This window comes from Saccopteryx bilineata, chromosome 3 (genome assembly GCF_036850765.1).
Source record: "Saccopteryx bilineata isolate mSacBil1 chromosome 3, mSacBil1_pri_phased_curated, whole genome shotgun sequence".
Classification (NCBI taxonomy): Eukaryota; Metazoa; Chordata; class Mammalia; order Chiroptera; family Emballonuridae; genus Saccopteryx; species Saccopteryx bilineata.
In genome coordinates, this window is record NC_089492.1 from 278,491,334 (window position 1) to 278,517,138 (window position 25,805).

General features: G+C 40.5%; 1 protein-coding gene across 21 annotated transcripts in view; it reads left to right on the forward strand.

Moving 5' to 3' along the window:
- The window catches only part of EIF4G3 (eukaryotic translation initiation factor 4 gamma 3), a 345,052-nt gene that overhangs the window by 53,296 nt on the left and 265,951 nt on the right, over positions 1 to 25,805 (forward strand). The window contains exon 1 of one of the 21 annotated variants that reach the window (XM_066270221.1): positions 5,346 to 5,431. The exons of the other annotated variants lie outside the window; for them this stretch is intronic. Within the exon in view, the coding sequence (XP_066126318.1) occupies positions 5,406 to 5,431 (26 nt within the window). The 5' untranslated portion in view covers positions 5,346 to 5,405. Of the gene's footprint in view, positions 1 to 5,345; positions 5,432 to 25,805 lie in introns of those variants that run through there. 21 annotated transcript variants of the gene reach the window in all.

A 25,805-nucleotide genomic window follows, 5' to 3' on the forward strand; every position in this document is an offset into this window, starting at 1 on the left:
TACAGACAATGAGCTATAACATGCTTAGCAGTCTCTCCTGTTCTGACAGAGGTTACTATAAATCCAGAATATGTATCCACTGTAACATGGACATAGGACTGTTTGCCAAATGAAGGTATATGAGTAACATCCATTTGCCAAAGTTGTCCTGGTAGGGGTCCTTGAGGGTTAACTCCAAATGAAGGGGCAGATTGTAGTATAGGACCCCTTGGGATTATATTACTCTTATACTGTACTTCCATTTATCTTTCCAACTGTGAAGTTTTACCTTCATACATGATTTTGGCTTTTAAATCTCTAGCTTCCAAAATCATCATGATTCAGGTCTTGCCCAAAGTCTGAACTTGTAGTTACAGGTACTTGAAACTTAGCATTGTTACCAGTTTAAGTGCAATTACAAATCAGTCACAAGTGCAATAAAAACTGGCAGATTTAGCCCCCAGCTGATGTATTAAATGCCCTGAAAAGAAGTTTTTCACACATTTAAGTTGTGTTGTTTTCTTACAGGAAAGTGCTCAATATTATTGGCCTTGACTATAGTAATTAAATCACAGCTGTACTTGAATAAGCCTAAACTGAAAATAATTTATTGTTTGATCTGGCAGATGATTTGTTCTGTATCTGGGTGCTAACTGCTGAAAGCATTGAAACATTAGGTATACAAAAAACAAAAAACATAAATAATGAGATGTTTATTTAAAAAGTAGCAAGTTTAGCTTTGTACTTCCTTTTTCAACTAGTGTATGACACTTTAAGAAAGTGTCATTTTCTTCTCTCACCTTGTACTTTATAATGGATAAATGAACAGACAAATAAGTTATATGGTTTGAATTAGTCATTGTTTTTCAACATATGGAGGATAGAAACTATTTGGCCTCTGAAAAATATTTGCATGATTTTCTTTTTAGTTAATAACTACAATTTATTCTTTGGTATAAATCTTTTATATAATGTAGCAGAAGAAGTATTATATTGAGAACTCATCTGAACACCTTTATCCTTTCAAATTGAAGTATCACTTTGTTAAACTTCTCTCAAGTCCTTAAGTTAATTGTTAATAAATACATAAATATATTCCAAGAGGGAAATAAGGGATGGTGGGCACAGACTTCATTGGAATGAAGCTCAGGTGACCTGGGTTGAATCTGCTCTCTCACCAGCTGCGTGATCTTGGGAAAAGTCACCTAACCTCTCTGTTTTTCAGCTTCCTAATCTCTAAGATGGGTTTAATAATAGCACCTATTTTACACATTGTTTTAAGTCTTAAATGACAGGTGCATATGCATGCTTATTAGCATGGCGCCAAGAGAGTACTCAGTACTGTCATTATTGTGTTTAATTTTACTATTCTTCCATCAGTGGCCTGCCACTGCTGAGAGGTTCTTTTCTCCAAAGTGTGACCTCTCTCAACCTTCAGCATCCCACTTCATCCCAGCGACAGATTGAGGTATAGCAATTAGCCTTTGGTTTTTATAGGATAGCTGCATGTTCTTTTTGAGCTTCATATTTTCCTTTTTAGAGAGAGGCAGGGAGACAGAAACATGGAGCCGTTCTGTATGTGTCCTGACCGGGGATCAGTGTGCTTCATGTGTGAAACTCTCCCTCTTCCCTGTCACTCCTCTTTTTATGCTACTCAACTAATTCTTGGCTGGGGCGTTGTGGGAGGACTTTGAAGTTATGGACTAGTTATCAGTGATCACTTATGTATTAGAAATATCCAGAATATCCTTGAGATATCCAGCACTTCTATTGTTCTCATCTGTGCAACAGATTAAAGGGTGTGCCTAATACAGTAGTAGTTCCCCGATATGTGGGGTATACAATCTAGGACCCCAAGTGGATACTTGAAACAGCGGGTAGTACCCACAGACCCCCCCACACACACACTCAATTTTTTCATATACATACATACGTGTGATAAAATTTAGTTTATAAATTAGGCACAGTAAAAGATTAACAACAAAATAGAATAATATTACCCTATACTGGAATAACAGTTATGTGAAGGTGACATTATTAAATCTAATAAGGGTTACTTGAGCACACACACTGTGATACTGTGACAGTGGATCTGATAAGGAGATGGCTACTATGTGGCTGGTCGTGGTATACTGAGTGGATATGCTGGACTGGAGGGATGATTTACACATTGGGTTGGATGGAGCGGGATGGCATGAGATTTCATTATGTTGTTCAGAATAGTGTGCAATATAAAACTTACAAATTGTTTATTTCTGGAATTTTTTATTTAATGTTTTCAAACTGGTTGACCATGGGTAACTGAAATTGCAGATAAGGGAGACTACTGTATTTTGGAAATTCTACTTAGGTTTTTGTCTTCTATATTGGTGCATTGTGGAGCACATGGGGGAAGTGAAACGTGGTTCTATTAAGGCAAACAAAACTTAATTATATTATATTATTTAGCCTTTTTTTTTTTTTTTTTTTTGTATTTTTCTGAAGTTGGAAACGGGGAGGCAGTCAGACTCCCACATGTGCCCAACTGGGATCCACCCAGCATGCCCACCAGGGAGCGATGCTCCGCCCATCTGGGGTGCTGCTCTGTTGCAACTAGGGCCATTCTAGCGCCTGAGACAGAGGCCATAGAGCCATCCCCAGTGCCCGGGCCAACTTTGCTCCAATGGAGCCTTGGCTGTGGGAGGGGGAAGAGAGAGACAGAGAGGAAGGAGAGGGGGAGGGTGGAGAAGCAGATGGGTGCTTCTCCTGTGTGCCCTGGCTGGGAATCAAGCCTGGGACTCCTGCACGCCAGGCCGATGCTCTACCACTGAGCCAACCGGCCAGGGCTTTTTAGCTGTTTTGTGTATAAATCTATTGATCTTAGAAAAGGGAAAGTTGAAGGTAAGAGTAGTCATAAAATGCGTTGTCAGGCTCTGGACAGCTAGCTTGGTGGTTTAGAATATTGTCCCAAAATGACAAGGTTGCAGAGTTTGATCCCTGGTCAGGGGGCACATGGGAAGCAACCAGTGAGTGCACAGCTGAGTGGAACAACAAATGAATGCTTCCCTTCCCCCTCTCCTCTCTCTCCTTTCCTTTGTTTCTCTGAAAATAAAGAAACAAAAACAAAATCTAAGCTAAGTCCTGGCTAGATAGCTTGTTTGGTTGCTACATCATCCTGAAGCAAAGAGGTTGCTAGTTTGACTCCCCCATCCCAGGCACATACAGGAATGGCTTGATGTTTTTCTCTCTGTCTCTCCCTCCCTGCCTCTCTTTAAAATAAAATAAAATGAAAATAAAATACTTTGTCGGAAGAAGGATGTAATTTGGTCTTGAAGAATGTTAATATTTGGTTCAGTATAGAGGAGCTAGGTGATAATGATGAGGCCAAGGCATAGAAGAGACGGAAGTGGTATATTTAGAGAGCAGTGCAGGAATAACAATTAACCCCCCCCCCCCAACACTTATTAAGCACTGACTCTGTAGCAGCTACCATGTAAGGGATTAACTCATTTAATCTGCACCGCAACTCCATTTTATACATGAGGTTTAGAAACTTGGTCAGGGTGGCCAAATGGTGGAGCCATAACTGCCTCCTTATTTTGTTACAGTGGAAGAACTGTATTTGTGCAAAGATAAAATTTCATTGATGATAACAAAGTACTCTAAAACAATCCTAAGTGAACATCATAGTCAATTTTCCTATCCTGAGAACACCAATATGGAATATTAAGCAGTGGATATTACCAGAACCTCAGAAGACCCCCTGGCTCCCTTCAGTCATTGTCTGTTCCCACTGACCTATTTCCAACAACAGACCGTGTCTCCCCATGTATAAGACGCACCCTTTCCCAAAAAATTTGGGTTCTAAATGCTGGGTGCGTCTTATACAGTGGTTGTAGATTTTTTTACTTGCATTTCCCACTTTTTTTTGCACGGAGGAGGAGTTGTATGAATTTTATGATGAATAAAACAAGTTCAATAACTTTATATAATTCTTTTCTTTTTTTTTTCAAATTTTGGGCTCCCAAATTAAGGTGTGTCTTATACATGGGAGTAACTTATACATGGAGAAATGCGGTAGATTATTTTCAGTTTTCAAACTTTGTATGAATGTAATCACACACAATTATCTTTTTTTTTTTTCTTCTTCCATTTTTCTGAAGCTGGAAACAGGGAGAGACAGTCAGATAGACTCCCGCATGCGCCCGACCGGGATCCACCCGGCACGCCCACCAGGGGCGAAGCTCTGCCCACCAGGGGGTGATGCTCTGCCCATCCTGGGTGTCGCCATGTTGCGACCAGAGCCACTCTAGCGCCTGGGGCAGAGGCCACAGAGCCATCCCCAGCGCCCGGGCCATCTTTGCTCCAATGGAGCCTTGGCTGCGGGAGGGGAAGAGAGAGAGAGGAAAGCGCGGGGGAGGGATGGAGAAGCAAATGGGCGCTTCTCCTGTGTGCCCTGGCCGGGAATCGAAGCCGGGTCCTCCGCACGCTAGGCCGACGCTCTACCGCTGAGCCAACCGGCCAGGGCCCACAATTATCTTTTTTGGTGTTTGTTTTCATTTTACTCAATATTGTGAAATTCGTATCAGTTGTGTATGGTTCTAGTTCATTCTCCTTGCTATAATTTTTTAAATTAATTTATTTTCTTTAAAAATCATTTTAGAGAGGAGAGGGAGAGAGAGAGGAGAGGGAAGGAGTTGAAGAGCAGGAAGCATCAACTCCCATATGTGCCATGACCAGGCAAGTCCAGGGTTCTGAACTGACGCTTTATCCACTGTGCCACCACGGGCCAGGCAAATTAATTGAATTTTTAAAAAAACAAAGTTGAAAATTTTTGAGCATAATAGAAATACAGATGTTCTTAAACTTCTTTTTCAAAGAAAAGTATTAAAAGTACCTCTAATGTTTTAAGCTTATATAATTAAAAAACTTATAGGAGCTAAAGAATATACTACCTTAAAGGGCAAATTATTTTCCTGAGTTTATTGTTGACATTCTGAAGTGTTAATCTTTTAAAAATTCAAGTAATAAATTCTGGTCAATACCTGTTCAAAATAAGTAAGTTGTCCTTATTTTTCCCTTTGAAAATAGAGAATAGGAGATGAACTTTTTGAAGTACATATGTAGTAAGGGGAGTAAGTAGATTCAGTGATGATCTGAGCTGAGGAGGAAAAGGGGGAAAATCTTCAACTGAGTTTGTTTGTTTTTGTTTGTTTATTTTTGCAAAAGAGAGAGAGAACGAGACGGACAGACAGGAACTGATAAACTGGAAGGGAGAGAGATGAGAAGCACCAACTTACAGTTGTGGCACTTTAGTTGTTCATTGATTACTTTCTCGTATGTGCCTTGACCAGGTGGCTCCAGCTGAGACAATGACCCCTTGCTCAAGCCAGTGACCTTGGGCTTCAAGCCAGAAACCTTGGGCTCAAGCCAGTGACAATGGGGTCATGTCTATGATCCCACGCTCAAGCCGGTGAGTTTGCACTCAAGCTGGTGAACCTGCAGTGAAGCCTGATGAGCCTGTGCTCAAGCTGGATGAGCCCACACACAAGCTGCCACCTTGGGGTTTCAAACCTGGGACCTCACTGTCCAGGTCGATGCTCTATCCACTGCACCACCACCAGTCAGGCTAGCCCAAGTCTGATTTTAAAGTTCATATTGTTGGTCTTCTACTGAGATGTGTTTTTTTGGTAATGTGAGTTTTTGAGATTTATATTCATTAGGATGGTCAATTTTCCCACCTAGATCATTGGGATATGCATATTTAAAACTGATATATTGAATTCCAGATCTTTTAGGATGTATTTATTGAAACTGCATATATGTATAATATATTAGGTCTTTTGTTCTTTATAACTTTTTTCACCAGGACTTGGAGTACTACTGTTAGTTTATGATTTGACCTAACTTACTTATAAAGGAGTGATTGCTAGATTATAACAAATTTTATTTATTGATTGATTGACAATTTATTATTTTTTCTTTTTTTCCAAGAGAGAGGAGGGGAGATAGACACAGTCCTGAACACCCCCACCAGAATCTACCGGCAACCCCTGTCTGGGGCCCATGCTTTGCCTGTCTGGGGCCCATGCTCTGCTCATCTGGTACCATGCCTACAACCGAGCTATTTTTAGCTCCTAAGGCAGAGGATGCACAGGACCATCCTTATCACCCAGGGCCGATGCCCACTAATCAATTGAGCTCTGGCTGCAGGAGGGAGAGAGAGAGAGAGAAAGAGAGAACGGAAAGGGTGTTTAGAAGCAGATGGCCACTTCTCCTGTTTACTGTGTGCCCTGACTGGGAATTGAACCCAGGACATTCATGCCCTGGGCTGATGCTCTATGCTCTATCACTGAGCCGACTGGGCAGGGCCACAAATTTTTTTTTAAAGATTTTATTTATTAATTTTACAGAGACAGGAGGAGTAAGAAGTATCAACTTATAGTTGCTCTACTTTACTTGTTCATTGCTTGCTTATTTTATGTGCCTTGACCAGGTAAGCCTAGGGTTTTGAACTGGTGACCAAACCCACAACTTCAACATTCCAGGTTGATGTTCTATCTGCTGTTCTATCTGCCACCACAGGCCTGCATAGATTGTAGCAAATTTAATAAGATGTAATTGAAAGGTCATGGAGGGAATGAAGATGTCTACATTGAGAAATAGTTGTAAAAAGATTAATAGATCATATAATTTGTAAAAAGTGAAAATGTGATTTATTTAATATTTATATTTTAATTGGCTCCATGACGTGAAATTAAATGCTAAAAATGTTCTTTACAGATGGGATAGTGAACCAAATAGTTCTGTTAACACTTGGCACGTTAATTTTCTGTTTAACTCTTTTATCTAATAATCTTCATCATCATGTTTTTATAATTGTGAATGACTCAGATTTAGAAAATTCATTTTCAGCCTGACCTATGGTGGTGCAGTAGATAAAGTGTTGACCTGGAATGTTGAGGTCATCAGTTCAAAACCCTGGGCTTGCTCGGTCAGGGCACGTATGGGAGTTGATGCTTCCTACCCCTCCTCCCATTCTCTTTCTTTCTCTCTCGCTCTTCTTTAAAATGAATAAGTAAAAATATTTTTTTTGAGAAAATTCATTTTCCTTTTTTAAACCTATACTGAGCTGATATTTTAGAAAAAATCACAGTGATTAGTTTTAGAAGCAAATTTTATTATTTATTTATTTATTTATTTATTTATTTATTTTTACAGAGACAGTGTCAGAGAGAGGGACAGACAGGGACAGGCAGACAGGAACAGAGAGAGATGAGAAGCACCAACCATCAGTCCCTCACTGTGACACCCTAGTTGTTCATCGATTGCTTTCTCATATGTGCCCCGACCGTGGGGCCACAGCAGACCGAGCAACCCCCTGCTCGAGCCAGCGACCTTGGGTCCAAGCCAGTGAGCTCTGCTCAAACCAGACGAGCCCGTGCTCAAGCCGGTGACCCCGTGGTCTCAAACATGGGTCCTCCGCATCCCAGTCCGACCCTCCATCCTCTGCGCTACTGCCTGGTCAGGCTTAGAAGCAATTTTTAAGAGGTGTTAAAAAGGACAGTACAGTATATTTTTGAAAATTTCTGAAAAGATACATAAGAAACTTGGCAGTGGTTACCATTATGAGAAAAAGATTGGATGATGGAAGGTACTACCTTCTTCTATGCTGGTACTTTCTACTTATATTTATTCTCTGTATCATTTGAATTGAGTTTTTTTTGTATGTATTTTTCTGAAGTAAGATGTGGGGAAGTAGAGAGACAGACTCCTGCATGCTCCTGACCAGGATCCACCCAGCATGCCCACTAGGGGGCAATGCTCTGCCCATCTGGGGCATTGCCCCACTGCAACCGGAGCCATTCTAGTGCCCGAACTTCCATATGTGCCTTGACCAGGCAAGCCCAGGGTTTTTTTGAACTGGCAACCTCAGCATTTCCAGGTCGACGCTTTATCCACTGCGCCACCACAGGTCAGGCCCAAATTTAATTAAACTATAACAACTTCTTTCACTAACAGCAGTGAGGAACATGGTAATCACATCCTGATACTGTATTGAAATGTGAGATCTTTATCGTGAACCTATGTTAAACATTGAGCTGCTGTTGCCTTCATTAGAAAATATTTTTAGGTTATTTGGCCTTTTAAAAAACAGTTGGACAAAAGAAAATAAATATGTTTTTTAATTTAAACTTTTCTGATGCAAAGGGATTATCATTTCTGGAGTATAAACTGAAAACCAAAAGACTATTTCCTCTTCAGTTTTCTGAATGGATCAAGATGAAATAGAGATGCAGTTCTGGAATTTGTTTCATAGTAAAATCAAGTTGTGTAGTGTAAGCAGGGCATATGAATCATTTTGCTGGTCTGCGTTAATAGACAAAGACTGGGGAGCTGCATGCTTGGAAAGCTTTCTGTGTCCTTGCAATCTTTGTCCTTATTGTAGCCAGGCAGCTGAGGAGATATCCCCTAAAGAGGCAGAACTCCCCATCCTCCCTCTTCTCCTGTCTTTTTTTTTTTTAACTGTATACTGGGACATTCAATGGCCTTGCATTGACCATGAAGACAAAGAGTGCTTTCATACCCAGGGTTAAGCCAGAGCCAGTGTGCTGCCCTTTGTTTGGGTTTGTGCTCGCCCTTTCTCTCACCACCTCCATTCTCCTTGTTCATACTTTGCAGCAGCAACAGTATCTATTTTAGAATTTTATCTCCTCACCTAAAAACAAAATAGCAAAAAAAATTCCAGTTTCTTTTAATGAACAAAACAAAGCTTAATTTCCTTTTGTGTGTGTGTTTTTTTTGTTTTTTGTTTTTTTACAGAGACAGAGAGAGAGAGAGGGATAGATAGGGACAGACAGACAGGAACGGAGAGAGATGAGAAGCATCAATCATCAGTTTTTCCTTGCGACACTTTAGTTGTTCATTGATTGCTTTCTCATATGTGCCTTGATGGGGGATGGGTGGGTACCTCAAGCCAAGCTAGTAATCTCTTTCAAACTAGTGACCTTGGGATCATGTTCATGAGCCTGTGCTCAAGCCGGTGACTTTGGGGTTTCTAACCTGGGACCTCAGCCTCCCAGGTTGAAGCTCTACCACTGTGCCACCTCCAGTCATATGGCAATTCATTTTTTATGGAAATATTTTATGCATATAAAAAATTATAGAGAATAACATGGCAAACACTACTGCACATACCACCCAGCTTTGTTGTATTTGTATTCTTGAGATATTTTGGAGGAACCTGAATGTCTTAATCTGTGTCTTGTGAAAGTTTATGATTTTTTTTTTTTTTTTTTTGTATTTTTCTGAAGCTAGAAACGGGGAGAGACAGTCAGACAGACTCCCGCATGCGCCCGACCGGGATCCACCCGGCACGCCCACCAGGGGCGATGCTCTGCCCACCAGGGGGCGATGCTCTGCCCCTCCGGGGCGTCGCTCTGCCGCGACCAGAGCCACTCTAGCGCCTGGGGCAGAGGCCAAGGAGCCATCCCCAGCGCCTGGGCCATCTTTGCTCCAATGGAGCCTTGGCTGCGGGAGGGGAAGAGAGAGACAGAGAGGAAGGAGGGGGGGGTGGAGAAGCAAATGGGCGCTTCTCCTATGTGCCTTGGCCGGGAATCGAACCCGGGTCCCCCGCATGCCAGGCCGACGCTCTACCGCTGAGCCAACCAGCCAGGGCCTATGATATTTTTTTATTTCCTCACCTATTACAAATTTTCCTCCTAGACCAGTCATTTGTTAAGGTAAACCTATTGTGTGCCACAGTTTATTACCCTTGGTACCACACGGTATCTCCTAGAAAGTATTTGTGACCATTTAAGTTCTATTTCATAACCTCAGTGTTAAACAGTGCACATGGTATATGTAGTCATGTGCCAAATTTTGGTCACTGATAAACTTAATAAATGCTGGCCCTGTAAGATGATAATGGAGGTGAAAAATTTCCTATTGCCGAGTGACACGGTAGCCTTAGTACGGCCATAGGGCAGTGCATTACTGCAAGCCAAGCATAGACAGTTATGTACAGTGCATAGTTCTTGACAATGATAATAAATGACTGGTACTGGTTTATGCATTTATTATACTACACTTTTTATTGTTATTTTAGAGTGTATTCTTTCTACTTATAAAAAAAGTTTGCTATACAACAGTGCTGTGTTAGGCTAGCAGCAGCCTCATACAAGTTATGTGTACTGTACCTCTTTTTTTTTTTTTTTTTTTTCATTTTTCTGAAGCTGGAAACAGGGAGAGACAGACAGACTTCCGCATTTGCCCGACCGGGATCCACCCGGCACGCCCACCAGGGGCGATGCTCTGCCCACCAGGGGGCGATGCTCTGCCCATCCTGGGCGTCGCCATGTTGCGACCAGAGCCACTCTAGCGCCTGGGGCAGAGGCCACAGAGCCATCCCCAGCGCCCGGGCCATCTTTGCTCCAATGGAGCCTTGGCTGCGGGAGGGGAAGAGAGAGACAGAGAGGGAAAGCGCGGCGGTGGGGTGGAGAAGCAAATGGGTGCTTCTCCTGTGTGCCCTGGCCGGGAATCGAACCCGGGTCCTCCGCACGCTAGGCCGACGCTCTACCGCTGAGCCAACCGGCCAGGACCTGTACTGTACCTCTTATACATCATATTCTCTTTGGATTTAATCTCATTTTGTTTATTATGGCCCCTGGAGTGTACAAAATCTATTGTTGACATTGTAAGGGGCCATATTGAGTGATTGACTTGGAATTAAAAAATAAAAGTGAATAATGACCACAAAGGTAGAAAATCAGTGACAGTTAAAAAACAGAGATACATAACACATAGATACAGACAACAGGGTAACGATAACTAGAAGGAAAGGGGGGAGAGGGAGGTAATAGAGAGGGGAGGAAGTGGGGGAGAGGGAAATATGGGGGCGGAGAGACTTTGCCGGGGCAGGGGGTGCATGATCACGTGTGTAGATGGTGTTTCATTGAGTTGTTCACTTGAAAACTACAACCATGTCATCCCAATAAATTAAAAATAAATTTAAAGATAACTCAGTGATGGTATTGTTGGTCAGTCAGACTTGTCTCATTCTACACTCTTGAAGAACAAGAACGAAGTAATGTAAACTAAAGGATGTGCTTCATTGATAGCAGTGAGACTGACAAAATTTTGAGAAGGGCCTATATCAGACATGGAGAAACTTCTAATGATCTGGATGGATTGAAGACTAGACACAGAAGCATATCTCTCCCATCACCATGACAGTGCTGGCAAAAGGAGAAAGTTTGTTTGCATGGTGTTTTTTTTTTTAATTTTTATTAATTTATTGGAGGACATTGGTTAATAAAATAATATAGGTTTCAAGTATACAATTCTGTAATACATCATCTGTATATTCTACTGTGTGTTCACCACATATTGTATTGTGTGTTTTTCTCTTACCATTTATTACTTCTTTACCCTTTTCTACCTCTGCCATCCCTCTTGTTTGCATGTTTAGAGAAAAGGCTGGACCCAGCTACAAAGTTGAATTTATTGCTAGCTCTGGATGGTTTAACTGATTCAGGTATCATTGTTCATTACATGATTTGAAAATGAGTGGTGAGTCTGAGAGTGCTGATATAAAGACAGCTGATGAATTTTGGAAACTCTAGACAAGCTGATTATGGAGGAAAATTACTTGCCAGCACAAATATTCAATATGAATACAACCTCCCTATTTCTGGAAATGGATGCCTAAAAGGACTTTTATCTATAAGGAGTCCAGGTCAATGCCAGGTTTCAAGGTTCTTTTTTTTTTTTTGTATTTTTCCGAAGCCAGAAACAGGGAGGCAGTCAGACAGACTCCCACATGTGCCTGGCCAGGATCCACCTGGCACGCCCACCAGGAGGCGATGCTCTGCCCATCCGGGGCGTCGCTCTGTTGCTACCAGAGCCATTCTAGCGCTTGAGGCAGAGGCCACAGAGCCATCCTCAGCACCCGGGCCAATTTTGCTCCAATGGAGCCTCGGCTGCAGGAGGGGAAGAGAGAGACAGAGAGGAAGGAGAGAGGGAGGGATAAGAAGCAGATGGGTGCTTCTCCTGTGTGCCCTGGCTGGGAATCGAACCCAGGACTCCTGCACGCCAGGCTGACGCTCTACCACTGAGCCAACCGGCCAGGGCCTCAAGGCTTTTAAGAACAGAATTACAGTCTTGCTTGGGAGTAATATTGCAGGCTACACATTAAAAACCTTTATGATTTAGCACAGTGAAAATCCCAGGGCCTCAAGCATATTAACAGTGCACACACTCAGTGTGCTACAGGAACAATAAGACATCATGCATGGCCCAGCTGCTTTTCCAAGATACTGTCATGAATTGCTTTGCCAGCAACTTGAGGAAGTAGTTTGGACAGTAACACAGTGTACAAGATTGTAGATAATGCTCCTGGATATCCTCTTTTGATTGGTGATCTGCATCCCAATACCAAAGAGGTATTTCTCCCTCTAGACACCATGTCTTTGGTCAAACCAATGGACAAAGAAGTTAGAGCAACTTTTAAGGCTTTTATGGTTTGAGGAGTACCTTTGCCAAGGCCATTGCTGAAACTGGGGAAGACACTGATGCAATTCTGAAAGGATTATAACATCTGTGACTGCATCAAGCACCTTACTTGGGCTTGGGGATGATGTCACCAAGGAATAAATGAATGACATCTTGCTGACAACACTCAGGGGGATTGTCCATGACATCAGAGAATTTTTTGAGGATTAGGTCACAATAATCTAAAAGTTTAAAAAGCAAAAAATTAATATATTTTAAAAGTATTAAAGCTTATAAAATAAGACTATAAAGAAGATATTTATATACAGTTCTACAGTGTGTTTGTATTTTTTTTTCCTGAAGTGAAAAGTGGGAGGCAGGAGACACTCCTGCATGTGCCTGACCGGGATCCACCCGGCACGCCCACCAGGAGGTGATGCTCTGCCCATCTGGGGCGTTGCTCCCTTGCAACCGAAGACATTCTAGTGCCTGAGGTGGAGGCCATGGAGCTATCCCTCAGTGCCCGGGCCAACTTTGATCCAGTGGAACCTTGGCTTCTGGAGGGGAAGAGAGTGAGAGAGAAAAAGGAGAGGGGGAAGGTTAGAGAAGCAGATGGGTGCTTCTCCTGTGTGCCCTGGCCTGGAATCAAACTTGGGACTTCTGCATGCTGGGCCGACGCTCTACCACTGAGCCAACTGGCCAGGGCAGTGTGTTTGTATTTTAAGCTAAGTGTTTACAAGAGTCCAAAAGTTTTTAAGAAATTTAAAGCTTATGTAGTAAAAAATGACATTAAGCTAAGATTCATTTATTATTGAAAAATGAAATTTAAAAAATTTTAGTGTAGCCTAAATGTACAGTGTTTATAAAATCTACAGTAGTGTACAGTAATTTCTTAGGTCTTCATCCTCACCACTCACTAACTGGAGCAACTTCTAGTCCTGCAAGTTCCTTTTATGGTCAGTGCCCTAAACAGGTGTAACATTTAAAAAATCTTTTATATTGTATTTTACTGTACCTTTATTGTTTGGACGTACAAATACTTCACCATTGTGTTACAATTTTAGTATAGTAACACCATCAGGTTTATAGCCTAGAAGCAATAGGTTCTATATCACATAGCCTAGGTGTGTAGGCTGTACCATGTAGGTTTGTGTGAGTGCAGAATGGAGTTCACAGAATGATGAAATCACCTCACAATGCATTTTTCCTGTCATTAAGTGCTGCATGACTATATACTAATTTTTTATTTTTTTATTTTTATTTTATTTTATTTTTATTTTTTTGAAGCTGGAAACGAGGAGGCAGTCAGACAGACTCCTGCATGCCCCCAACCGGGATCCACTCGGCACGCCCACCAGGGGGCAATGCTCTGCCCATCTGGGGCGTCGCTCTGTTGTGACCAGAGCCACTCTAGCGCCTGAGGCAGAGGCCACAGAGCCATCCCCAGCGCCCAGGCCATCTTTGCTCCAATGGAGCCTTGGCTCCGGGAGGGGATGAGAGAGACAGAGGAAGGAGAGGGGGAGGGGTGGAGAAACAGATGGGCGCTTCTCCTGTGTGCCCTGGCTGGGAATTGAACCCAGGACTTCCGCACGCTAGGCCGACGCTCTACCATTGAGCCAACCTGCCAGGGCTTGTATACTAATTTTTTAGATGTAAAGCTCTGTTGTCACATGTTATTTATTTTTTTTTAAAGATTTTATTTATTGATTTGGGAGAGGGAGAGGGAGGGAGTTAAGCATCAATCCATAGTTGCTTCACTTTAGTTGTTCATTGCTTTCTTGTATGTGCCTTGACCAGGCAAGCCTGAGATTTTGAACTGGTCGATACTCTATCCACTGTGCCACTACAGGTTAGGCAGTCACATATTCTAAGAAGGGACTATAATATATAGCATGGTGAAAATTTATTTACAGTTATGTTAAATAAATTGGTATATAAATATGTGGTTGAAATCTGAGGGAAAATGTGTTACTTTGTCATTGGTTCAGGTGCTTTTGGTACCTTATTTGACCTTTATACTAGAAAGATAAATTGCACTTAGAGGTCTTAATATTAGCAGTGGTTTATTGTATACCTGTTTATAAAGCACTGTGTTAAATGCCTTAAATAAATTCTTTAAACTGTGTATTAAATTTCTGAAGTATGTACTATTCTTGTCCTCATTTTCTAGGTGAAAGCACGTGTATAAAAATGTTAAGTGTGAATCCCCCAGAAATAGCATAGGTAGTAAGTGGAGGAACTGAAATGCTAAAATCAAATTTATATTCTAGATTAGTGATATGAATAAACTCTCAAGTTCAGTGTTTTTAGAACTGTTAAACCTCTTTGACACAGTCTGAAATTGATCTGTCAGTTAATTCTGGGCTTCAAGTTACAGTATATTCAAGTTTTTTGTTTGTTATTTTAAGAGAGAGAGATAGGGACAGACAGGAAGGGAGAGAGATGAGAAGCATCAACTCATAGTGGCTCCTTAGTTGTTTATTGATTGCTTTCTCATATATGCCTTAACCTGGGGCAGGGGAGCCTCTAGCCAAGCCAGTGAACCCATGCTCAAGCCAGACCTTAGGGTTTTGAACCTGGGTCCTCAGAGTGCCAGGCCAACACTCTGTCCACTGCGCTACTGCCTAGTCAGGCTATATTCAAGTTTTTTGAAATCTAGGTGTTAGCTGGAATTATTGGCTATAGTTTATAGATTATAGGGCTTGTGTGGGGTATATTTGATTCAACTCAAGCCCTTAGATTTTATTGGTGTCACTGAATCAGTCTGTCATAGTTGCTATAGCCATTTTAGACAGATGTGTCATTAGATGGGTGCAGGTACTTGAAACTAAAGAAAAGGGCAAGAGGGTTGGGAAAATGAAAGAACCAAGGAGACTTTGTTTCAGTAGTGGTTTTAGCGACACTGATGAGTGGGGGTCTTAATAGTTGGGCCTAGAGTGTAAGATTGTAAGGATGAGGTGAAGGAGAATTATATAACTGGGCAGACAGAGGTCCAGATGGAATGGCTTCAGTGGGGAAAACAGTAGAGAAGGGTGCCCTTGCTTCATTCATTTTCAAATTTTACTAAGTATGGGCTAATGGAATGCAACCCTTCGCTCATACCAATTTGTGCATTTTTTAAGAAAGAACATTAATGAATAATATATCATTCATTTTTCAAATGCACAGTAGTTCTCTGTCAGTGTGAATGAAAAGCCCTTTGGATTTTCTTCATGACCTCATTTGATGACCATTTTTGCATTAATTTTATATAAGTACATTTATGGGATTCTCTGGTGCTTTTACTTGGAGCACTGTGCTTCTGGCCTGTTTACCTAGATTTACTCTGCTCTAGGAAATTTATTCTGGATATTAGCATTGTGGAAGTTCTGCTTTTGGCATCAGGCTGCAAGAGAGAATATGGTTTTCTTACGGTAGTATATTATTTAGGGGCAGAGATCAGAACTATTTTAATAATCGTTCTAAAATATTTTTTGCCCTTTTTCACTTATTGACATTTTCTCTGATGGTGCAGAATCATTGGCACCTGCTTGCATCTTAGTATGAGTCAAGTACCAAACCATACTAAAAATGATTGTGTTCTTCACCAGAGTACACTCTTAGAAAAGAAAAAGGCGCCTGACCAGGCAGTGGTGCAGTGGACAGAGCGTAGGACTGGGACAAGAGGACCTAGGTTCAAAACCTTGAGATCGCCAGCTTGAGTGCTGGCTCACCTGGTTTAGCCCAGGGTCTCTGGCTTGAGCAAAAGGGGTCACTTGCTCTGCTGTAGCCCCCTGGTCAAGGCACATATGAGAAAGTAATCAATGAGCAACTAAAGTACCACAACAAAGAATTGATGCTTCTCATCTCTTACTTTCCTGTCTTTTCCTATCTGTCCCTCTCTCTGACTCTGTCACAAAAAGAAAAAGAAAAAAAGCTCTAGTTTAACTTAATATCTTTAACGAAACAGTAAAAATTATTCATTTATTTAAAACTTGATCCCTGAGTATATACCTTTATATATTCCACGTGATGGAATGGGGGGTACATATGAAGCACTTCAGTTGCATAATTGTCCGGTAATGGTTTTAATCTTTATTTTATTTTTTTACAGGGACAGAGAGAGTCAGACAGAGGGATAGATAGGGACAGATAGACAGGAATGGAGAGATATGAGAAGCATCAATCATCAGTTTTTCATTGCGACACCCTAGTTGTTCATTGATTGCCTTCTCATATGCTCCTTGACCGCAGGCCTTCAGCAGACCGAGCAACCCCCCCCCCCCCTTCAGCTAGCGACCTTGAGTCCAAGCTGGTGAGCTTTGCTCAAACCAGATGAGCCCGCGCTCAAGCTGACGACCGTGGGGTCTCGAACCTGGGTCCTTCCGCATCCTAGTCCGACGCTCTATCCACTGCACCACCACCCACCCGGTCAGGCACTGGTAATGGTTTTAATGAAAACCACTTTTGTGAGTGAGTTTTAGGCAGAAGTAGGGGCTTTAAAAGTAACACCATTTTTACTTGAAAGAATGATGAATTGATTATTTAGACTTGGATATTTAGCAGACATTTTTTTTTAATTTTTTATTCATTTTAGAGAGGAGAGGGAGAGACAGAGAGAGAGAAGGGGGGAGGAGCTGGAAGCATCAACTCCCATATGTGCCTTGAGCAGGCAAGCCCAGGGTTTCAAACTGGCGACCTCAACATTTCCAGGTTGGACGCTTTATCCACGGCACCACCACAGGTCAGGCTTAGCAGCCTGACATTTTAAAAAATAAACTTCAAAATAAACTTTCAAAAATAAACTGTTGCCATCCCTGGCTGGTAGGCTCAACGGTTGAGCATCGGTTGGGCATGTGAAAGTCCTGGGTTCAATTCTCAGTCAGGGCACACAGGAGAAGCGCCCATCTGCTTCTCCACCCCTCCCCCTCTCCTTCCTCTCTGTCTCTCCCCTTCCCGCGGCCAGGCCTACATTGGAGCAGAGTTGGCCTGGGTGCTAAGGATGGCTCCATGGCCTCTGCCTCAGGCGCCAGAGTGGCTCCGATTGAAGCGGAGCAACACCCCAAATGGGCTGTGCATCGCCCCCTGGTGGGCATGCCAGGTGGATCCTAGTTGGGCATATATAGGAATCTGTCTGCCTGCCTCTCCCCACTTCTCACTTCAGAAAATTACAAAAAAAAATTTAAATAAACTGTTGCCAATGAGGAAATGACAAGTTTTAAGTGAAAACTAGAATACTGGAAACTTGTATCTGTATCTCCACCATAAGTTTGATAGCTTCCTAATACTTTTATGTACTTTTCTGATGACACAGTAGTGCTATTAACAGATTTTAATAGCACTTTAAAATTAACAGATTTTAATAGCACTTTTATGTTGTACAATGAACTATGTCAACATCTAGAAAATCTGCATAACTTATTGTACTAATATTTTCCAGATGTTTTGTGCATGATGTTACAAAATCATTCAGAGGTGAAAGGTCCATTTAAAATGAAGTATAAAACACTTAATTTTAATGTAATTATGTATTAAGTTAATTGATAATGATTTTAGATTATAGATTGTACCTATGTTTTAAAAACTATTGCTTGTTAAGTTTTAGTGGAATAGCAAAAAAGAACTCTGAATTATCAGGAAAATTATTAACATACTCCTTTTTATTTAACCACACATCTGTAGGAGATCAGAGTTTTTTCACGATAACATGTTACAACAGATTGCATGCAGAAGCACATACAACATTTTAGCTGGTTTTCTATTCAAGTAGATATTAAAGAGATTTACAAAACTATAAAAGCAATGCCACTTTTCCCCCTAAATTAGAAGAAAAGATTAAGTGGTTATTTTAATTCATTTTTATTTTAATTTCTTAAAAAAGATTTTATTTATTAATTTTAGAGTCCAGCTCTACTTTCGGTTGGCTTGCAATTGTCTTGGTCTGGAACCTTGATGTAAACAGCGGGATACTGAGAGAGAGATTGAGTACTGGGGCAGAACAGGAGCAGCTTTTGAGAATTAAATATTCATAATGTGATATTCTTTGGTTTGAATCATTATGCAAGTTTAGAATTTCTATATACCTATCCATGCTTGAGTGTTAAGTACGTACCAAAATATATTAGAACCAACTAGAAATTACTTTTTATAAAAATATGAGTTGATCTTTTTTTTTATGCTAAGGTGTTCTATTCGTGGATAAGGAAAAGTTAATTTTTTAAAGTTCTAGGAGTTACTATTTAGATATTCTTCTTGGTTTTATGTTTATTTAACATCATGGCATACAAGTCAGATAATAAATGAGCTTGTTTGGCTTGAGAGCATTGTCATTAGAAAGATAAGTGCACCAGGTTGTTGGTATGTTTTATATTGTATTTCAAAACATTCTCTCCATTGCTCTTTTAGTTCTTTTTAAATTTTTCAAAAATTTGTACCTTTCTGATCTTACTGATCCAATTTATTTTAAAATCTCTTTATAAGCCTGCCATCTTTGAAAAATATCATTTGATTGTTTTAAAAATATTTTTTGAAGACTCTTAAATTTAAACATGTGATACTTGACACATGGTAATTAGGTTGGCCTGTAGTTTATGAAAAAAGTCATCTTGCAAGTCATCCACATTGTTCCTTAGGCATTTTATCTTTTGTCTTTCAGAGTGTTGAAGAGTGATGGCTTGTTTATGGTTTTTGTATTTGTGTCTGAGGCAGGTTTTTAAATGACTTTTTTTTAATGTACTGTAACAATTTTTTTTTTTTTTTTACAGAGAGAGTCAGAGAGAAGGATAGACAGTGACGGAGAGATGAGAAGCATCAATCATTAGTTTTTCGTTGCGCATTGCGACACCTTAGTTGTTCATTGATTGCTTTCTCATATGTGCCTTGACTGCGGGCCTTCAGCTGACCGAAGAACCCCTTGCTGGAGCCAGTGACCTTGGGTCCAAGCTGGTGAGCTTTGCTCAAACCAGATGAGCCCACGCTCAAGCTGGCGACCTCGGGGTCTCGAACCTGGGTCCTTGGTATCCCAGTCCGACACTCTGTCCACTGCACCGCCGCTTGGTCAGGCCTGAGGCAGGTTTTAACGTGGTAGACGCAGTGCATTGTATAGCTACAGTTTTGGGGAAAAGCCAATATTTTGGGAATTGTTTTATCAGATTTTTAATAAATTTTTTATTTAAATTAAAAAAAATATCATCTTGGCTGCGCCCATCCTATGTAAGAACTTAAAATCTGCTGAAAAACTTTCTATTTAATAGTTTTTATAATAACATACTTGCCTTTTAGAATTTTATGTTGAAAAAAAATGCTGTTTTGAAAGAAAACGTCTTTCTGGAGATTAGGTGTGTCTAGAATGAGGAAGGGAAACATTGGCTGTAGTTATTTCCATACCTCAGAATCAACAAATAAAATAACATTGACTCACATGGATCTCTATCCTGAGAAATTATGTTCAGAGTTGTGAAGGTTTGTAGGATTTTTTTTTTTCTCTGTTAGGACATATATATGGGATTTTACAAAATGTTTATAAATTTTAGAGAGAGGGAGGGAGAGCGCATATAGAAATAGGAACATCTGTCCCTTTATGTCCTTGCCATGGATCAAACCAGCAACCTCTGCACTTCGGGATAATGCTCTAACCAATTAAGCTATCCGGCTGTGGCATATATGGAATAGTGAATGTAAATGATAAGTGATGTAAAAGTTTGTATATTTTTTCTTTGGTAAGTTAACCAAAATCTAAAGATAACTTAGTTCAGTTTTTTGCTTCGTGATCAAAAATTGACCTCAATCATCTTCGTTAGAGGACCTGCTCTCATAGATGACGCTGAGGAAGGAGCTGGTGAGATGGACTTACGGAATGCTTTCCTTATGGAATGTTTATTGGCTGTCAATTTTTAAATAGGCAGATTTATGAAAATATTTCCTGTGTACTTTGATTCTAAGAATAATGACTACAGACGGGAGAGTTATATTTTCTAAGTGATGATGGTTAATATTTTATATTGCCAATACTCATCATATCATTTTCTTCAGACCAAAACTAGATTCACTCAAAAAATGTTAAGTGGGTAAGGGGCTTTGCTAATAAAATGGTATTGATTTTCCCCATCTGTTTCTTTGATAGTTGATGTGGTAGGAACAAGTATTTTCAGCTCCTTGACTTTTGGCATGTGACTGTTGGGTGAATTAATTTGGCCAAGGACCCTAGTTGTTCAGATGTAAATAAGAAAAGCAGTTTCCCCTATTGGATACTCTTCCATGTAAACTGCTTTGAGTTAAGAACTGTTAAGTTCATGTGATAAGCTGCTCAGCTTGGGGAGATCAGTTAAGTCAGAATGAATAAGTTTCATAACAGAGAGAAATCCTGTGTAATTCACTAAAGTGGCAAAGATCAATCAGTATCATAGAATTTTGTCAGATATGAAACAGTTTACATTTTTTTAAGCTTCTCTTTTCATTTTTATGATATCTGTCGTATGTTCCCAAAGACCTGCTTTTCCTAACCACGTATTTCTTCCTAGCTTTGTTAAGCTCTAACGACGGAAGTTGGAGAGTTCTTGGTGCTCTTAGGGAATGGTAGGAGTCTGGGAGAGTTATCTTAAAATGCCTTTGTCATCTAAATAGTCCAGAGAAAGGAAAATCACGATCTTTATGAAAGCAATAATGAAATATTGCTTACGACGTGCCAAGCATATAACAAGCCTTATTTTATTAAGTCTTTCCAGCATTCCCAAAATGTATGGATGAGGAATCAGGTTTTGAGGAGGTCAGATCATTTTCCCCAAGATAATCTAGCTAAATAAGGAAGTTGGGATTCAGATTCTGGTCTTTTACACTTCCAAAGTCCCTGCTCCTAGTGTGTCTTGTTTGTCAGTAGTTAGCGATGTGCTTGCCACACAATCTAAAAGTAACACAAATAGTTCATTTTGCCCTAAAGTATATCTTGTGTTACAATCAGTGACAGTTTATTGCCCATAGCTTTAAGTTTCTATTATCTGATTAAATAGGAGCCTGATAGGTCTTGCCCTGAACATTTTTACCAGAAAGATAATTCTGTAAGCTTGAGTAAAAGTGCCAGTCTTAGTTTTATGCTTTTGTTAGTTTGAGAAAGTCAAGTGTTTTGATGTAGGCTGGATGCAGACAGTAAGGAAAAAGCAAAAGCTCATACTTGATTTATGGTAGTGAAAAATATTTTGAAAAAGTTATTCTAAAATCTGGCTGAATTATAGCATTTAGATTTTTTTCTTTTTTTCTTTTTGTATTTTTCTGAAGTGAGAAGGGGTAGGAGGCAGACAGACGGACTCCCGCATGCGCCTGACCGGGATCCACCTGGCATGCCCATCAGGGTTGATGCACAGCCCATCTGGGGCATTGCTCCACTGCAACGAGCCATTCTAGCGCCTGAGGCAGAGGCCACAGAGCCATCCTCAGCACCCAAGCCAGCTTTGCTCCAATGTAGCCTTGGCTGCGGGAGGGGAAGAGAGAGACAGAGAGGAAGGAGAGGGGGAAGGGTGGAGAAGCAGATGGGCACTTCTCCTGTGTGTCCTGGCCAGGAATCAAACCCGGGACTCCTGCATGCTGGGCCGATGCTCACTGCTAAGCCAACCGGCCAGGGCTGCGTTTGGATCTTGAAATAAGAGCTCCTTGCAGAGAATTGAGTGGATTTGAATATGAGTTGATCTGTTTCATCAAATGATATCATTTAAAAAATTTTAAAAATATGTTATATTTATGCCTTTATGTTTCTTTTTTTTTTTTGTGGGACATTATTTCCTGTTAGTCTTTGTCATATTTGCTTATTTACTTTCATTTAAAGATTCTATTATACATGTATTTTTTTAGTAAGCCACCTCAAATTTGGGGTCAAATAAAGCAAGGCATAAATGAGATAACATAATGAGAAAATAAACTCTGCCGTGACTAGATTTGAAACAAAGTGAGAGAATGAAAGCCTTGAAGTTTTTAAAAGAAAGGTGATAAATTTTTTAATGTATTTATGGATTTACATTTACTTGTTTTTAAGCCTTCACATTCATAAATTTATAATAAAATGAAATATTAAACTTATTTCTTCTTCACTTCTTCAATTCATTCTTCATATACAATCAGAATGGTTTTTTAAAAATACTATTAATGTTATGACCCTCCTCTATTTCAACTCTGCCTGCCCGTTATTTAAAATTTCATATTGCTTACTAAGCCCTCCCTACACACCTTCAAATGATGTAGTTCCTCTTAAATTTCCAAACTCTGCCATTACACTCCCTGCATATTCCCTTTACTTTAGTCTCATGATACTTGAGCACGGCCGTTTTCTAGCTCTGGACTTTACATTTGCTACTTCCCCCCAACCCCTTCCTAGAATGCTGTTTCCCTTGCTCTTCATAGGATGCATTATTTGCATCCTTCAGATCTCAACTTAGATGTTATTGTTTCTACCTTATCTAGATGGTTAGTTCTCTGTGTGCCCTGAATGGGGCTCAAACCTGCGGCCTTGGCACTCTGGGACAGTGCTCTGTTCACTGAGCCACCGGGCCAGGGCCTAATGTCTGTCTTTTTAAGGTTGGCATCTATTGATTGTTTTTTATCCTAAGAATTGGTCAGATTTTCCTGTTTTTTTTTATATGTCAAGTAATTTTCGATTGTGTTCTAGACAATGTAAAGGTTATGCTTTTTAAATTCTGGCTTGTTTGGAGAATGTTTTCTAAGGTGGCAGTAAATCTTTTTTTTTTTTTTTAATTTTATTTAGTTATTTTTAGAGAGAGGGGAGAGAGAGAGAGAGAGAGAGAGAAAGGGGAGGAGCAGGAAGCATCAACTCCCATATGTGCCTTGACCAGGCAAGCCCAGGGTTTCGAACAGGCAACCTCAATGTTCCAGGTCGACGCTTTATCCCACTGCGCCACCACAGGTCAGGCCATGCAGTAAACCTTTTTAGATTTGACTACTAGTTCTTGAGAATTGGTTACATTTTCCTATTTTTGTATGTTGAGTAATTTTAGATTGTGTCCTGGACATTTAAAATTTTATGTTTTGTAGATACTGGGACCTGTTATAATACTATTTAGGTTTAGGGCTCACGTTTTGTCTTTGCTTTGGGGCAGGGAGCAGTTCTGATCTTTGAATATGCTACTTTCAATGTATTCCATTTATGGACAACTCAGAGGTGAGCCTGGTGGGACTTGCATGGGTTCATACAAAGAATTAGGGATCCTCCTCCTTCAGTTTGTTCTTTGAAATTCCACCAATACTCTGGCCCACCAGGACTCTTCTTGCCAGAAAGTAGATTCGTGTTGGAGTTCTAACTGCTTACATTGCTGCTGTGTTGCATAGTTCTATTTACAGGGCCCTTCCTTCAAGACAAAAGCCTGTAGATAAAAAGATAAAATAGTTTACAATAACACAACAGCAGCAAAAAATGGACCAACCCTCAACACCATGTGGGGTATTTCACTAAGGGTGACTCTTTGCATAGTCCCCAGTTTTGTTTACTGCTTAGAGTCTGCAGGTATATTGCTTTTGCTTTGTCTAGAGATTTTTTTTCAGGAATTTTTCATGTAAAGCCAGCAGCTTTCTTTAGTTGTATTGTAGACCTGAGGATTCATAATTAAATTTTGATTGGGCTTGATGTCATATATCCTAAATCTTCTCAAGCATATTCCACTTCCATTTTTTTTAAGAGAAATATCCCCCCCCCCCTTTTTTTTCTGTATGTTTCTGAAGTTGGAAACGGGAGAGACAGTCAGACAGACTCCCGCATGTGCCTGACCGGGATCCACCCGGCATACCCACCAGGGGGTGATGCTCTGCCCATCTGGGGTGTTGCTCTGTTGCGACCAGAGCCAATTTAGCGCCTGAGGCAGATGCCATGGAGCCATCCTCAGCGCCCAGGTAAACTTTGCTCCAATGGAGCCTCTGCTGTGGGAGGGGAAGAGAGAGACAGAGAGGAAGGAGAGGGGGAGGGGTGGAGAAGCAGATGGGCGCTTCTCCTGTGTGCCCTGGCTGGGAATCGAACCTGGGACTCCTGCACGCCAGGCCAACGCTCTACCACTGAGCCAACTGCCCAGGGCCTCCACTTTCATTTTTTTTTTTATAATTTTTTTTTTTTAGATTTTACTTATTCATTTTTAAACAGGGGGGCGGGGGAGAGAGAGAGAGAGAGAAGGGGGGAGGAGCTGGAAGTATCAATTCTCATATGTGCCTTGACCAGGCAAGCCCAGAGTTTTTTTGAACCGGCAACCTAAGCATTTCCAGGTTGACGCTTTATCCACTGCACCACCACAGGTCAGGCTCCACTTTCATTTTTAAGTTAAAACTTACATGGATAAATTTTTATTTATAAATTATAACTTTAGCAGATGGCTAGTTTCTCAAGCATAATGAAAAAAAATTTTTTTTTACTAATTATACTCTGAAAGTTGGGGTATACCTTACTATAAATCCCTGTATATACAGACTACAAAATATTTGATTTCTAGGAAGTATTCATGATACCTTTTTGGACAATATCATGAACCAAGGTAGGAGAATTTCTAGAACCAAGGTAGGCAATTTGTAGGCAAGTTGATCAGTTACCCTCAAAGTTGTGCTTGTTTATTGCATGGATTTAGAATTGGAGGAATATCTCCTGGAGTGTCATAGTCTCTTTCTTGAATTCTGACCTATTTAGTATTTTTTTCTGCAATGATGTAAATTAAGATGAAATTCTTATCCTTGTAAAAACTACTTGGAAACTTGGATGACAAACTTAAGTGTAGGATTAGATTTCAAAATGAAATGAATCAGAATCAGCATTATGAAATTAAATGGGTTGAAATGTAAAGTCCTCCATTTACATTCAAATGATTTATTACTTACAAACAAAATGAGTTAGACAACTTTGTGGCAATTTTAGATTGAAAGAAAACACGGAAAATAGTTGATTAGAGTTATGAAGTAAAGAAAACTTACACAATTTATGGGTTTATGATAATAGAAAAATGTTTCACTTTACTCTGGTAGAAATATACCACTTGTGCCTCTTGGTGAATAGTCAAAGAAGTGAGAGTTTTCCTTTTACGTACTTATTTAAAATTTGTTTATAAGTATAGTTGACATACAATATATGTGTTTCTGGTGTACAATTTAGTGATTCAAACATTTATATGTATAGTATATGTCTCTTAAAAGAGGTCACTACTGCCCTGGCCGGTTGCTTCAGTGGTAGAACATCAGCCTGGCGTGCAGGAGTCCCTGGTTTGATTCCTGGCCAGGGCACACAGGAGAAGCGCCCATCTGCTTCTCCATCCCTCCCCCTCTCCTTCCTCTCTGTCTCTCTCTTCCCCTCCTGCAGCCAAGGCTCCACTGGAGCAAGGTTGGCCCGGGCGCTGAGGATGGCTCTA